This window comes from Takifugu rubripes, chromosome 5 (assembly GCF_901000725.2).
Source record: "Takifugu rubripes chromosome 5, fTakRub1.2, whole genome shotgun sequence".
In the NCBI taxonomy this organism is placed as follows: domain Eukaryota; kingdom Metazoa; phylum Chordata; class Actinopteri; order Tetraodontiformes; family Tetraodontidae; genus Takifugu; species Takifugu rubripes.
In genome coordinates this window covers 8,167,803-8,183,542 of record NC_042289.1, presented here as the reverse complement: position 1 = coordinate 8,183,542, position 15,740 = coordinate 8,167,803, and the positions used below count along the sequence as shown (strand labels likewise).

Genomic DNA, 15,740 nt, shown 5'->3' with positions numbered 1-15,740 from the left:
TTTATTCCCATCATTCATATTCACCCGTTTTGGTTGAGACAAATTGCAGACACACTCACTCTTCTCCCTGTCCCGTCTGTTTAGTAGGACGAGCGCGTGTCTTTGTTTGACCTGTGGTTCGTTGTGGGTCTGCTGTGTTGTTCTGTGTGTTTTGTCTCTCGATGAGCAGAAGTTCAGGCGGGCGACAACAAGAAAAGACCAACCAGTGTTTCTAGCTCAGGAAGACAAAGTTTGACTTAAAATCTTTGACAAATTGGGATAGTTTTTCTCCAGGAACCAGTGTGTGATGGTCCACGAGACCAGCTGCTGCGGGATTCAAAACTGAGCTAAATTGAGAAATATAATTACCCCCCATCCCGGGTATTCTGTAAACATCCAGATTTGGAAAGATGAAGGATTCTATGTAGAACCTTAGAATGTTTGCTGGGTGTTTTACGGTTGGGTGGATGGATGGATGGATGGATGGATGGGTGGGTGGACGGACGGGCGCGCGGGCGGATGGATGGATGGATGGATGGATGGATGGATTTTTTGCAATATCACAGTTAATTAGCGTACCTAGAGGGAGGCAATTTGCCGTTTGGACAGCCTGGGAATGATCAGCCAGCCTCCCTTCCTTAGAAAGCGAGGTTGGAAAGTGTCCTTTGTTACTGTTTAGTGTATCTGCATATGTAATGTGTGTGTGTTTTGTGTGTGCATCCCCCTCCCACCATCACGTCTCGCCCGTCACACCTAAACACGCTCTGACAGCGGTGTGTGTGGAGACCCGTCCAGAACCCCCTCATGGATGAGGGTGCCTTTCTTCCGAGCATCCATGGAAGGGTGAGAGGGAGAGAGAGCTGAAGGAAACAATCCACACTAGGTTCTCCTGTGGGAACTGGATCCATAATAATACTCAAAGCAGAAGTTCAGTGCAACAAAACACACACACACACACACACACACACACACACAGTGACGTCTCACAGCTGAGATAAAAGTGAAATGTTGACTCTTCCTGCCTGTTCTCTCACAACACTTTGCCCTATTATAAGTCAATCTGCTTCTCATAAACCTGTCATCTCTGGAGGAACCTCTCGTATGTAACCTCTCGCATCACTGGCATCAAGTGCACATTTTTATCCTATTGTTTAGGAAGCCGTAGACTGGCTGAAGTAACCACCGTTTTTTCAAATTGGCCCCTTTATTTCCCACTGGAAGGTTTAAGATTGAATTAAAACTGGAAACTTTTAAGGAACGCAGAATTTTGGGTGGTCGGAGAGGTCAGAGCGTAGTTCCCTCCAGTGGCGCTTCTCAGCAACGCGAGAGACGAGGTGGACGGCACAGCTGGCCACCGCGTGCATCAGATCCAGATGATCCACGATCGCACGTGTCGCCTCGCAGAGAGAAGAATCCGGCGCATAAACAATCGCGGAGGCACAAACATCGGGCTGAATCAAAGCAAATCCCTCCATGAAAGTTGTGTGAAGGGTTCCAGTAGAAAAGAGCTCCAGAGATCCAAAGAAATGACTCTGGGATGAGGACGGGCGTGCGCGGTGACCTCCCTCTGCCCCGGTAGCTCAGGGGTCATTCACAAGTGGCATTTTCACGTGATTGTCATGGGTCCTTCACCAAGATTCACGTCCTTGAAGACATTTGTCTACTGCACGAGGAAGAGTGCCTGTTTTCATTAGATCCCATTTTGAATCAGTTGGATTGTTAATGTTTAATCTTTTAGCGACGCTGTTGCTACTCAGTCGCTGCACTATGTCAGTTACTTGGTCACGGTGGAGCTGCAGGAGTGCAGCCAAACGGAATCATGTTCACTATGGCCAAATTAGCAGTAGCAGCAGAGGGACGCGTGTATCCGTGCGCTGCAGGTTACATCAGGTCGGCTGAATAATTCATATTTGCATTCTATCTTTGCATTTATTACATCTTTACATGTATTGCCCTATTACAGCATGCCAGTTGTTGATAAGCCTCTCCTCGTCTTATGACCTTTTTGAGCCCTGATTTTTCTTTTTAAACTTTCTCCAGATAATCAGCGAGTAATTCAACTCTGCACAGTGAACTAAAAACAGTCATGCACTAGAGATCACAGCCCCCCCTTCATCTGTGACATACACTGCGCTGATAAGCAGAAACGACTTTGACATTTATGGAATGGGAAGATGTTTTGAACATGTTCTCTGGGGCCTGGGTGGGATTCTCCAGGTTCTCCAGTTTCCTCCTCCAGTTCAAAAACATGAACATCAGGTTCATGACTGTTGACCTCTCTGTGTTGGTGTGTGAGGGAATAACACGTGTGACTTGTCCACATGTATTCCTTCTCCAATCGTACTCATAATTTATTTAGACGTTGGTGTTGTATGACTGGAATACTAAACTTTGTGTTAGCCGAGGTTCGTCTGTATGTATGGTCACAAAATGTGGTTTAACTCCACAGAGAAATGGATGTTTTTGTGATACTCAGTGCAGCTCACCAGTTTAAGGCTCTGCAGCAGTTTCATTTTGCAGTTTTCTGCCCCAAATCCCCCCCAGACAAATCTTGTATTAGTATTTTATTTCTCCACACTTACACATACATATGTAAAGAGATTGGCATCGGCTGTGATTTATTACCCCGCTGTGATAGTGATCTTATCTCTAACTCCTCTCCCTGTTTTTTTCTTTTTTTCCATCCTTAAGTCTTTCCTATTGTAAATCTGCTGCGTTCTGTGAGGGTTTTATTGGTTTTCACTGTACGTGTCCGGGCTTTGGTCATTAAAAACCATGATTTACTCAGAGTGCTTTGGACCTGCTAACAGTGCAACAGACATTCGTGCAGAGTCTCTACTCCCAGGACAGAAGAGGGAGACAAGCAGCCCAAGCCCGGGGCCCCACAGGCAGAGTATGAAGTTGCAATAATTTACAGACTGCTACACCTACTCTGTGGTCATTATGGGATATTTTTACTGGAGGATCTTGTCATTTTCCCTAATGCTCACTCTTTAGGGTTTGTTGAGATCTCCTTTGTGACATCATTTGGGGGGATGGAAATTTATCTTGACTAAATTTAGTGTGATTCAGCATTTCTCCCAAACAAAGAATCCTCTTTTGAATCTCTAAATGATGTGATGAATGATTTTAATCCAACTGTAACGAAGTCTGGGCCTTTAAGATATGAGAGGGATCAGTGTGGGGGATACAGGTGATAAAGATGTGCTTTGCACAGACCAGAAAGAGCAAGCATGGACACATAGTGGCAGCCACTGTGGAGGGGTTTGTGTGTGTGTGTGTGTGTGTGTGTGTGTCTCAGACAGATATGTTAGATCACCTGATTTGCCACAGGCCAATAGACGAGACAGATAGACTCGATAGAGTTGAACTGGAAGACGCTGTGCAGTCAAAACATGTGTAAATATGATGGGAGGAAGGCACTCTGCCGAACACCTGAAGAATGTTTTTCTACCTTAGTGGGTAAGGAATGGAAAAACTAGGTCCCCAAAAACACTTTTCAGGGTTTATATTTCTCTTTATTTTTCTTTCCCCCCCTCCGGCCCATTTGCGCGCACACACACACACACACACACACACACACTCAAATATAAAGACCATCCAATGTTATAGAACGATGCCTTGTGTCAGTAAATCGTGGGGTTTTATGAGTCTAACAGTCTCAATAATTCTAACTCGACACACACGTGCGCTCACTCATGCCGCTCAGCGGTGTCATCGCTCAAAGATCGAGCAGTGCTTGCCAAATACGTCCGTAAGGAAATTTCAGCTGGTTTGACATCACAGGTCAGTTCCTCCAGAGCCTCTGTGTTATTAACACACTTTATTTTAGGCTAATCCCTATTTAACTGTGTATTTGCTCCTTCAGAATCACGTGTGTTTAGAGTTTTTAACTTCCTTCTGGGGACGTGACAACGGGGAGGGTCACGGTGGTCGAAGCCTTCACCTCTTCTCCGTCTGTCGTCTGCTCCAGCGCTTCCCTTTTCTCTTCTGCTCCAAGTCAGTCACTGGTGCCAACTGGTTCCCAGGCCCCCGCCGACAGGTCACTTAATGGTCATCCCCGGGGTTAACGTGGAACGCTCCTCTTCCTGTGGCAGCCCAACCACGGCCAGATGTACACTTTCTAATCACGTGCATTTCAAAGATTTATGCCCCCCAGTGGTGCTCTCACACCCCCGTGCCCACCCACATCCTAAAACAACCCCGTTAGCCCAGCCTCACTCAGCGCTGAGTGTGGAGCAGCTTTTACGGCCTGTGACCCGGGTCCCAGCTCATCCTGGATGACTTTACCATGCATTCACTGTGGACACTGTGTCTGATTCACAACAAGCAGCACTGAAAATGTGTGTGTGATCGTGCGCGCGGGCAGCTGCAAGCGTACTTCTCAGAAAATCTTCACTGCAAATTAGCTGGATGCAAACGTCTGCTTCCTGGAACGTGCAGGGCAGAGCGTGTTTGCTTTGTTCACTGAAGATAGCGCTCAAGCAAATTAACAGTAATTACTGCTGAAGCCTTCGCATTTTCTGTTGAAAATCCATGTGGCTGTGGAGTTGAAAGAGTTTGGGACTGTTCGAGGGGGTCACTGCAGAGCAGTTGATTTTAATTAAGTGTGCGTGTGTGTGTGTGCATGTGTGTGTGTGTGTGTGTGTGTGAAGAGTGGGAGTGCAGCAGGTTTGGCAGCCTATCCAGGGGCCTCGTCACCAAGGCTCAGATGTGGCCACAACTGGCCCCTTCGCCAACAATCCTGGCTTTTCTTCCCCTCCCAGGAACGCAGCGCGTCAGCTTTAATTCCCTTCTAATGAACTGGCTACCGGAGGCAGGCAGACCCGGAACATTTATTAAATACACACACACACACACACACACACACACACACACACACACACACACACACACACACACACACACTCAGGAGTACACACATTCACCTACAGCTAAGAAAGTGTCCTCTAAAACAGTTGGCTGCTCAGCAGGAGGCCACTCACAGATGGATTTAAACACCTGCAGCGGAGGATCCTTGAGCTTATTATGGTCTATATCATCCATTCAGTATCATCCCAGGAGAGCCGCATTTTAACCTTTAAGGTTTTATAAGAATCTAGTAGTTTCCATTGTGTGTCTTTAATATATTATCTTGGCTTTCAAGCCAAGGCTCAGTAAGACATTTAATAATACTCACCGCTGTCCTGACAGGACGCTGTCCTGATCCCTAAACTCTTTCTGCACAGCACAAAGAACAAGATATTGGTTTACAATGCAAAAGACCGTAATGCTTTTAGGATTTAGTGTGTAGTATTAGTTTACTATTCTCACAGTTAAAGCCACTGTAAGAGGGTGTCACAGGTGTAAACTGGGGCTCCAGAAGAGTTCAGATGTCACTTTTTCCACTTCCTGCTGTTCAGAAACAAACAGGAGAGCGAAGCAGTGCTGAGAGTTTGCTCATCTCGTGCGAATGAGACGGACTGGGACGGTTTTAAATGAGGACAGTCAAATGAATTTGCGATGCGGCGTTCGTCCTTTGTCAGCTACCCTCCGTGTGACCCTGCCTCAGACTCGGCTGCTCTGCCTCCACATCTACTATAGAACCGGAAACGTTTGTGCACGACGAGCCCAGGTTGTAAATGTAATCACGATGCATTTAACTCCAAGATTATTATGTCCATTTAAAAGGAGGGAGACCACATGCTTTGCCTTTTTTTTCCTTTCCTTTCCTTCAGAAAGAATTCCTCCGCTGTTCTCGCACATATTTCCGCAACCCCACCAATCAGGGATTTACCATCCCGGAGACGCTGCCGCGGCTCCACGGTCGTTCCGTTATGAACCTTATTTAATCAGCAGCGGATTATTCCGCACCACTCCTCCCATTGTGAACACCACTGGGCCTGTGGTGGAAGTGTGCATAAAGCCATTAGCTGAGTCTGACTCCGTCACTCGGGACTCGTATCCCAGTCAGAGAGAATATGTTAATGATGACCAGGAGATGGAAGCATATGGATAATATGACGGTCGTGTGAACCGTTGTCATCAGGTTATGAACTCAAACGACACGCTTGTAAAAAGCCAGTTACTGATGGAGCGTTCAACATACCGAACTTTTTTATTGACTTATTTCAGTGCCGCTATTTTACACAACGGCCATATTAATGGCCACAGCTGTGTCTGAGCACATTTGCTGTAGATGAGTTTAAAATGTGCTTAGATTTGTTTTCCTCTATATAAACATCAATTGTAATGCTGGTGCGGTTGCCGTGGAGATTCCACTGGTGCTTGTTCTGCTCCTCGGTCGCTTGCGCACTACCTCAAGTGTTGCTTCTAAAGATGTTCTCATGGTTCCCTAAAGAATGAACGTCAGCAGCATTCATTTGATATTTTTAGGGGATGCATGCCAAGGATATCGGTTATGTCCAGTCCGCATGGTGATGATTTCACAATCAGTAGCCGTTAAATAATGACTTAAATTGCATACATTTGTATTTTTTCCAGTGTCAAATTACATGATGACGCCCAGAAAATAAGCAGACGTTTATTAGTGTTCAGTTTTGAGGTTTTTGGCCCCGAAAGCCACATTTTTTTATTCGGTGGTCACCGGTAGCTGACGTGTTGATGCGAGGGTCCTGTAACAACCGCGTTGTTCCATGGGACCTTGTGCAATTATCAGATATTATCAATATTTACCAAAGCAGCTCTGGTTTTAGTGTAGACCAGCGAGCAGATACGGCGCTTTTGGGATCGGGGGACAGGACACCTGGACAAGCTTCAGAGCTGCAGTCTTCAGGGGCCGGGTGGAGCTGATAATGTCAGCAGACCCTTCGCCCTCAGAGATACCACCTCACCACTCAGTCACCCACCCCCCAGCCAGGACTGATATAACAGGGGTCTGATTAAAGAGGACGGACAGATGACGGAGCGCAAGAGGCTGAAGTTAAAAGAGATGAGAGCTCGTGTGATTCTAGCTTTGCATTCATCATAACAACAAACGTTAGAGTCTCCACTGCTGTTTAATTACATCAATTCCAATGACTTTGGAAGACAAAGAAAAAAAGAGAAGAAGTCTTATCATATCGTTGTGTCCTGTTACCCTGTGAAATATGGCCAGTGGAACAACTGCTTGCTTTGTCTCTGTTCTTCGCTCTCTCTCTCGTCCCTCCAGGACCTGCTCTTACCCGTCGGCCGGAGCTCTCTGGCGTGTTTTTAACTGTAAGACCTCCGGCTTCACGTCCTGCGACAGAGAAAGGTCCCTTTGATTGATACCGATCTGGGCAGAGCTCAGACTCATAATAACCTTAAACCCCTGCAGGCTGATTTCATTAACTCCACATATATCCTGTGGATAATGCACCGCTGTCTGCGCCCGATGCTATCACAGTTCATGCTCGCGCAAGTATGTAGCATGGTTTATTGCCCGCATTTGTTTTATTTAAGTATATATAGAGTTTCAGGTCGCAGTGCACTTGCATTTCAGCATTGAAGGGTTTGAATCAGTTTATGGCTCTCGTATTTGTGATGACTGGACAGTTTTGCTCCGTTTTCTTTCCAACACAGCCTGCAGAGTTCACAAACCACATGCACTCAGCGCATTTCATTATCCTCTTATCCGTTCATCTGGGCCCCATTAGTCAGTTATTCCGCTGATTTTTGCTATCTTTTTCATTATCGAATGACAACACGTTTTCATAAGCGTACCTGAGCTGAATTGAATCCATTCATACACGCTCACAGATGCACGTTCAACCAGAGTAATGTAAGCGTCACATCTGCTGGTGCTGAAGGCTGCTGTCAAAAAGGGAAGGTCATTCTTAATGTGCATTTGGTTCTGCTTGGGAGGGGGTGGCAAACAGGGGCGGGACGCAGCCCTTAGGTCTGTGTATACCCAGCAATGACAAGCTAAATCCCACGGGATTACCGAGACACGGGACGATCCGTCACAGAGTGCTGGGACAGCTGGAAAGGTGTTGAGATCTGAGCGGCTGCAGATTTGCGTTCTTGTTATGTTACTGATAGAGCAGAACGCTGGATATCGCAGAAAATATGATGTAATAATGGATATATGATACCTGGTCGGTGTGTGTAAGTGTGGTTGAACCTGTTATAGTTCCGCACCCAACAGCAGAACAGGGTCATGTTGGGATTGTCGTCCCCGGCTGTATCCATTCCATCACACACGTGCTGACAGGATGAAATGAATGGAGCCTGTAAGAGTTTTCCTTTCCGTTCGTGGTCAGCCCATGTGATTGAGATCTGTCCCCAAAATAAATTAACCCTTATAGCACACTCTCACAGAGGGAATGTGCCCATACGGCATTTAGGCTGCATCAATAGCACATCTGGGTGCTCACATATGCGCACACATGCACATATGTGTGGGAAAATGGGCTCGTGGTGAGGTGGAGCGTGAAAGCGACAGTAAACAGAGGCCATTATCACTGATAAAGCTCCGCTCCTATTATGTGGCTGTTTGAGTGTTTTACTGTGAGAAACGGTGAGATAAGGCCGCAGAGAAAATCGTGGCAAATTGGAGGAATAGTCAGGATTAAGCCGGGGGCTAGGTGGGGGGTGGGGGGTAGGAACGGAAAGGGAGAGAGGTAGCGCTGACGGTAGTGCTGTGGGAATGGAGGTGTTCAGAGACTCCCTACAGACCGAGTCCGACATAAGAACACGCTGTGGCCACCCCTCGCTGAATCCCTCCGCCTGGAATCGGAGGGGGGCTTTGACCCCTTTAAGAGATGCGAGAAAAAAAGGAGGTTTGAGGAAACAGCTTGACAAGAGGTCATCTTACCAAGAGTATGGGTCCACTTCAGTCCGGTGGAGCTCCACAGTTGCCAACAGAGAATCATCACCAGTCGGTCATGAGTCAATATCAGACAGAAAAAGACTCGTGCAGATCCTTGTTTCTGTTCTCATGATTCTTGTGGGTGGGGTCAGCCCTGTTGCAGTTATTCTGAGACATGCTGTGACGTCCTAATTACGTCCAGTCTACAGAACTATTGATCGTTTCCAGCAATCATGGCGTTCTGGTCCAAAATGTTTGGAAGTGTTCTGCATATTGGAAATGCAGTTAATCAGCTTTCTCTCATTGTACGTCAGATTGATGAAGACATCCACACCGATTACTCTTTACTGAAGGAACAACAGCGAGACCCAAACCGTGTCCGCGGTTCCATGAGCCCATTTGGAGCATGACATCAGTAGTCTGTCGTTCTCGGTCAACGTGGACGCTGCCGTGCGGTGCTCCTCTGGGTTTGGCCCATTACACACGGTCCTCATCACACGTGGGGGGGGGGGCTCCATCAGCCCGCGTTTGTGCCTGGGCGCTTCCTGTCTCGGCTAGGCGCTCCTTTTTTGGTTTGGTTACTACAGTTGTTTGTACTTTTCTCCGTGCGTTGCCCATTCATTCAGTTTCAGCACTCAGTCTTCTTAATCCTAAGAAGCAGGTGACTGCAGAAGCCCCTTACGCGGGTGGGTTGATCCAGGAGGTCCTTTCTGTAGTTACACATTGCTGAGGCTTTAAAGCTTAAGTGATAATAAGATAATGATAATAGTGTTCAAACAATACAGCCACTATAAACTGTTTAGTCTGAATTGAGGGGGGGGGGGGGGGCGTGATGGATGCAACAATGTTTGATTAAAATGGTTGTTTTTTAACCTCCCTCGAGATGAAGTCATGCTCAAATGATAATAGAAAAAAATCAATAAATAGAATCAAACAGACACACACGTCTGTTTATATTCCTTTTGTAAAAAATCCTTTCTGGTACTGTTTCTTTCTTTTACTCCTTCTATGAAGACCTATGAAAGGGACTCTTGTCTACCTGGATTTCTTTGACCAACAGAAGTGAGAAAATCAAAACACAAATTCAGCGCTAAAGTGGAAATATACAGCAGATTGCGCCTCCTAGTGGACAGCTGTATAGATGCTTGTAAACTCCTCATGGAAAGATCCTGCTTCGATCATAATTTGATGCAATTTTCTCATCTCCTACCCTCCTTTGTTTTCAGGACACTGTTGCCTTTGTATGATCAGGACTCCGGTCTGCTCGTGGTGGCTGGCATGGTGAGAGCCATAACTAACGGTTCATGTTAGGAAATAACTTTGAGGGAAGCATCTAAAATGTATTTGTCTCTCACAGGGAGACACGGTTGTTGACTGTTACGAAGTGTCAAGCACCGCGCCGTTCCTCTCTCAAGGTAACGCCTGTTTGGCTCTTATTTCTCTGACTGACAGACTTTGAAACCTGCTCTGCCTTTATTTTCCCTTTGTTTTCAGTGAGCCACTGTCTGACAGACACTTCAACCCGAGGAGTCGCCATGGTGCCCAAGATGTCCCTGGACGTGATGGCCTGTGAGGTGATCCGCGTGCTGCAGCTGACCGACAGCTGCATCGTGCCGATCAGTTACCAAGTCCCACGCAAGGTGTGATAGAAGACCCATAACTCAGGTGATGTCCTGGACATACTCCCTTTGGTCTTCTCATGGTGCATATGTGCCTCTTCCAGCATTCGGGCCAGGAGTTTCATGAAGACCTTTACCCAGATACAGCGGGGGCAACTCCAGCCATGTCCGCAGAGGAGTGGTGGCAGGGGGGGAATAAACAGGTAAATTAGGACCACTTCCTGTTTTGTCTTGCAGCCACAGTATAAACACAGTTGGAAAGTGTGGCTGGATTTGTCCTCAGGTGGAGAAAGTCAGCCTCAACCCAGACAAACGGCCCAAAACAAAGACCCCACCAGCAAACATAACACCTGCAAAGAAAGAGCTGATCACCAGGGAGAGCAAGGAGGTAAAAGCGAATCCCAGTCTCCATTAGCGATAATGTCACAGGAACTGTCCCATAATTCCTCTCCTACATCTCAGGATGCGGCACGTGGCTGCTCGCTCTCCAGCAGTCCTCTGAGCACCCCCAGCAGCAGCGCCGCCCCCTCCCGCTCTCCTTCATCCACCTCAGGTCTCTCCTCAGGCTTCCTCCCCAGTCCAAGCCAGAGCACCAAGGCGATCCACGGCCTGCTGGGTACGACCAAACGCACATCCCCTCTTCAGTTATCAACAAGAGCTCATCCAGAGTTTTCCGTCCTTCAGGTCCAACGTCCAAGTTCCGTCACATCCAGGGCACGGTGATGCACCGGGACACACACGTCACGAATCTGCGCAGCCTGAACCTCACTACACCAGGCGAGTGTGACGGCTTTTGTGTCAACCGCCAGCGAACGGCGGTGCCCCTCTCCATCTCAGGGGGCCAGATCGCCATCTTTGAAGTAAGACCACCCTGGAAACCTTTTTGTAACTCTGGAAACTGGTCCCGCCTTGAGTGTCCTTGTCCCGTCCTCAGCGCTCTCAGCCTGGCAAACTGCCTGACGGAGCCCTCAACACCATCCAGAACTCTGTTAACGCCGTTGATTTCTGTTGGGACCCTTTTGACACGCACCGGCTGGCTGTGGGTAAGTGTATATGAGTAGTTTAAAGGTAACTATATACATGTAGAGCCACACTATCAAATATTGTTATAATGTGCTTCTGTGTTAAATCAATTTCCTATCATAAATGTGTAATGTCATTCTTTTACTTGTGTCTTATTTATTTTGTCATTGTGTCTTTAACTCAAATATAACTTCTTGCACACCTTAGCTGGTGATGATGCAAAGATCCGGGTGTGGCGGGTCCCCGAGGGAGGCCTGAAAGAGATTCTGACGGAGCCTGAACTCATCTTACAAGGTAGGAATGAGTCCAGCTTTTTTTTAATAAAAACCCACACATTCTAATAAGAACAACAAAGTGGATTGACAGCCGATGTGATGTTTTACAGGCCACACAGAAAAGATTTACTCCATCAGGTTCCATCCTCTGGCCAGCGGACTGTTGGTGTCCTCGTCCTACGATTTCACAGTCAGACTGTGGAACCTGGACAGCGGAGAGGAGGTCAAGCTTCTCCGGGGACATCAAGAACAGGTGATCGATTAGTCAGACCATACTGTCAGTCACTGAATTTGAATGTGGATTTTAATAGAAGTGAGACATCTTTGTGCGTCAGATCTTTGGTATGGCATGGAGCCCTGATGGTAAACTCCTGGCTACGGTGTGTAAAGACGGTAAAGTCCGCATCTATGACCCCCGTAAGTCCTCTGCACCACTGCAGGTATGAAACTGGTTTGTTTAATTTAACTTACAATATAAACTCACACAATAAGAAATTCCTGGAACAAACAAACATATATTGGCATTTTCATTATTTAAAGAATCAAACTGGTTGTTTTCTTTTGCCAGGAGGGTCCAGGTCCAGAGGGCCACCGAGGAGCTCGTGTGGTGTGGGTGTGTGAGGGAAAGTACCTGCTGGTGTCAGGGTTTGACAGGTAAGGATTTTTGTGACTCGATTACTGTCGTCCATCCATATTATTCCCCTTGCTGGCCACACTTTGAAACCATGTTTCTGTAATGTGAAACAATTCCTCGTTCAGTCGCAGTGAGAGAGGACTCTACCTGTACCCTGCCGACTCCCTGGCCTCTGGAGCCACAGCCAGCACTCACTTAGGCGTCTCCCCCTCTACTCTCATCCCATATTATGACCCTGACACGAGTGTGGTCATCCTCACTGGAAAAGTAAGGACCTAAAATCTGTTTGAACCCAGACTCCAGACGGTGACCCTCTAAGGAGCTCAATTTGTTTCTAGGGTGATAACAGAGTCCTCATTTATGAGGTCGTCGCTGAAGATCCGTACTTCCTGGACTGCAGCAGTTTCAGCTCTGCTGAACCACACAAGGTACTGAGCTCTTTTCCTCTTCTTCTGTCACATCCAGAATGTCTCCTTCAAGTCTCTGTCTTCTTGCCACTTATCCTTTGTTCAGGGTTTGGCTTTTCTGCCCAAGACTGAGTGCAATGTGCGTGATGTGGAGATAGCTGTGGCACTAATGCTCACCAGGTCCACCATCGAACCGGTGGCCTTCAGGGTACCGCGGGTCAAGGTGAGGCAACACCGCCCCCCAGTGGGCACGTCAATCATAAGCGCGCAGCTTTAACTGAGCAGATGTGATTCCTGGTCTGCAGAAAGAATTTTTCCAGGACGACTTGTACCCAGACACATCAGTTTGTTGGGAGCCAGCACTGACTGCTTCCGCTTGGTTGTCTGGATCCAACGGCCAACACAAAAAGATGAGCTTAAAGCCGAAAGGCATGACACCAGGTACAGACACTGACACGGGCGTGTTAATCATGTGGCAGAGATATGGTGCAAACTGTGAAATCCTGGGTGGATTCTGTGTGTATTCAACCTATTTTAGTGAGTGAGGCGCCTAAAGAGGCCCCAGTCAGGAAGTACCTACCCTCATCTGTTTACCTGGAGGAGAAGACAGATGAACAGAAGAAAGAGGAGGTGAAATCCTTAATACGCTCTAGTCGGTTGATGTGACATCATTCAGCACTGACTATCGTCTGTGCCTGTGCTACGCAGCTGCTCAGCGCCATGGCGGCGAAACTGGGGAACATGGACGACCCGTTACCGCAGGACTCGTTTGAAGGGGTCGACGAGGACGAATGGGTGAGTGGACGTAGCGAGTTGAAGCACTGTTCCTGCAACATCTGGTGCCTTTATGAAAAACCGCCATCGCTAAAGACTCCTTACTGGTGTGTTCCGAAGGATGACTAGAGGGGCCGTGGTCCCCACAGCAGGAGGAAGGAGGCGACTGTTCCACGTGCCATTTGTGACGCTGCCACCCGCGTGGTCTCTGAGCGGACCCATCATCTCAGACATTTGCACAAGCGAAGACGGTTTCAACTGCTGTAGTGTGCAACACAACAAATACACAATAAATACGACTGTTTCAGATAATAACGTCAATTACAGAATCTGCTGAGCCTTTTCCAATCAAACGTGATGTCCTCATGTCGGTGTATCTGTGCCAAACTGCATGAAATGAACCTCGCTGTTGAAACTTTGCAATTATTCATCTGGGGTTAACTGTAGTCATTTTTTGTAGTGATTTAATAGGCCAAACACACGGTGGAATATTAAATGTCAGGAAATCTGTGTTATATAAGCACTCCAAGTCACTGCACGGTGGAAAATCTTTTAAAATGATCTAAATACTGTTTCTTAGTGGTGATATATGGTCTTGTGTGAGCATGATATCAATCAAAACTTACACGTTTTTATCTTCTTTTTTTAACTTTCAAAGTGGACCATTTCCTCCCTGCTGGACAGCCTGTAAACACAGTTTTACTTTAAATTACGGGCTGTAAAATACAAAAAGAAAATAACAACCACCTTTAAAAAGGTGAAAATTCCATGGATCTTCCACTTCCTGTTTGATCGGGGGGGTTGTTATAAGAAGCAAACCCCACACCAAGGAAACAACAGGGTCTCCAGAACTCATGTTTGGTCATGAACTGGAATTTCTATTCACAACTTTACTTTTGTTTATTGCCAAGGTGTCTGTTTGTGTGCAGAAGTATTGAGGGAATATTTTGCCATAAGGGTGCATTGAAAGCCAAACCAGAGGGGCCTTTGTGTAGTCCGCATTGATTGTTTCGCTTTTCTTTTTGATTTTTCTGACTGTTATGGGATATTTCTCAAATTATATAATCAGGTGTTTGCTAGTTGTCTGTAATCATGTAACAGTAGGGTATTAACAACTTAATATGGCCCTAACAGCCAAGTTCCCAGCCAGGACTTCAGCAATATCAGTAACCATGTCCAAGGCTTTTGACCGGCCAGTTTGTTTACAACCTCTGATGGCCTGAAAAACCATCGCCTCAGCCATGCATGGACGTTGTTCGCAATACCTGCAGGTGACAGTGTTAGTGTGATGTATGTGCTCTGTATGTGGTTGTGTTTATTGATTGTCATACATGGGAGATTTAATAACTTGCATTCCATTGTGTTTTAAAACAGACAAAAAAATCATTTTTATACAGCAACTAAATGTTTGCTTTTTTTCCCCCTTCAACTTAAAAACAGTTTAGGGGTTTGTTTTGTAGTAATGTCTTAATAACAATAAACACCTTTTCACCAGTACTGTCTTGGTGTTTGGTTACTTTTAAATATAAGCGGTTTAGAGTTAAAACATGAAATTAAGTGACCAATTTATATTTTTCTAATTAAGTATAAAGTTTGAGAAACAAAGAGTAACTACCATTAAGACAATGACAGAGGTAATCATCAGTGTAATTATAATTAAGCACTTTAAACACCTCTTAACTGTATTTGTCATTTTAATATGTTCGAACACCCATGGTCATGGTGTAGTTTCACCTCCTACCGGCAGGTGTCGCTGTCACACCTGCGCGTCTCGAGGTTTATCTTGGAGTCTTGTTGATTCTTCCATGAACTTTGACCCTTCGGTAACCTTCAATGGTTGCATGTGTTGGGAATAGAAGATTACCACACTGTGCCGGGGACCTGTGTAATATTTTAAAATGGTAAGAACTTTCTTTACCTTGGTTTTCAGTTGTCATCGCCTGTCACGGTGACAGAAACTCGGTAGAATCCGCATTACCAGCCTGACACCGTGACGTAAGGCAAAATATCCATTTCTGGGGTTCAAACCCCTGTCAAAATAAACGTGGCACATGTCTAATGACAAATTCAGTTTGAATTTCCTTCGGAAAACCCTTTGACATTGATGTCGCGAATACCAGCTGTGGCACGTTTGCATCTCTGACGCCATCAATTTCTTTAAAAGTGAATGTGTTGATATAGTCAGACTGGATGTTCTCCGTCTCTTTTCTTCTTTCGCTTGGCGGGTATTTTAAGCTTTCTGAGGTTCTGCCTCTGTTG

General features: G+C 46.3%; 1 protein-coding gene across 3 annotated transcripts in view; it reads left to right on the top strand.

The window, feature by feature from the left end:
* LOC101079281 (mitochondrial import inner membrane translocase subunit tim16-like) overlaps window positions 1–15,740 on the top strand; it is a 65,648-nt gene that overhangs the window by 48,570 nt on the left and 1,338 nt on the right. Inside the window, exons 10-28 of one of the 3 annotated variants that reach the window (XM_003964667.3) lie at window positions 9,976–10,030; window positions 10,107–10,164; window positions 10,244–10,389; window positions 10,473–10,571; window positions 10,652–10,756; window positions 10,831–10,984; window positions 11,053–11,228; window positions 11,303–11,411; window positions 11,599–11,685; window positions 11,777–11,919; window positions 12,002–12,106; window positions 12,235–12,320; window positions 12,426–12,567; window positions 12,639–12,728; window positions 12,814–12,930; window positions 13,013–13,148; window positions 13,246–13,337; window positions 13,416–13,502; window positions 13,602–14,976. In XM_003964667.3, coding sequence (XP_003964716.2) covers window positions 9,976–10,030; window positions 10,107–10,164; window positions 10,244–10,389; window positions 10,473–10,571; window positions 10,652–10,756; window positions 10,831–10,984; window positions 11,053–11,228; window positions 11,303–11,411; window positions 11,599–11,685; window positions 11,777–11,919; window positions 12,002–12,106; window positions 12,235–12,320; window positions 12,426–12,567; window positions 12,639–12,728; window positions 12,814–12,930; window positions 13,013–13,148; window positions 13,246–13,337; window positions 13,416–13,502; window positions 13,602–13,610 — 1,996 coding nt within the window. In that variant the 3' untranslated portion in view covers window positions 13,611–14,976. Of the gene's footprint in view, window positions 1–9,975; window positions 10,031–10,106; window positions 10,165–10,243; window positions 10,390–10,472; window positions 10,572–10,651; window positions 10,757–10,830; window positions 10,985–11,052; window positions 11,229–11,302; window positions 11,412–11,598; window positions 11,686–11,776; window positions 11,920–12,001; window positions 12,107–12,234; window positions 12,321–12,425; window positions 12,568–12,638; window positions 12,729–12,813; window positions 12,931–13,012; window positions 13,149–13,245; window positions 13,338–13,415; window positions 13,503–13,601; window positions 14,977–15,238; window positions 15,383–15,740 lie in introns of those variants that run through there. The other 2 variants (XM_011603974.2, XM_029836418.1) reach the window with 2 other exon arrangements.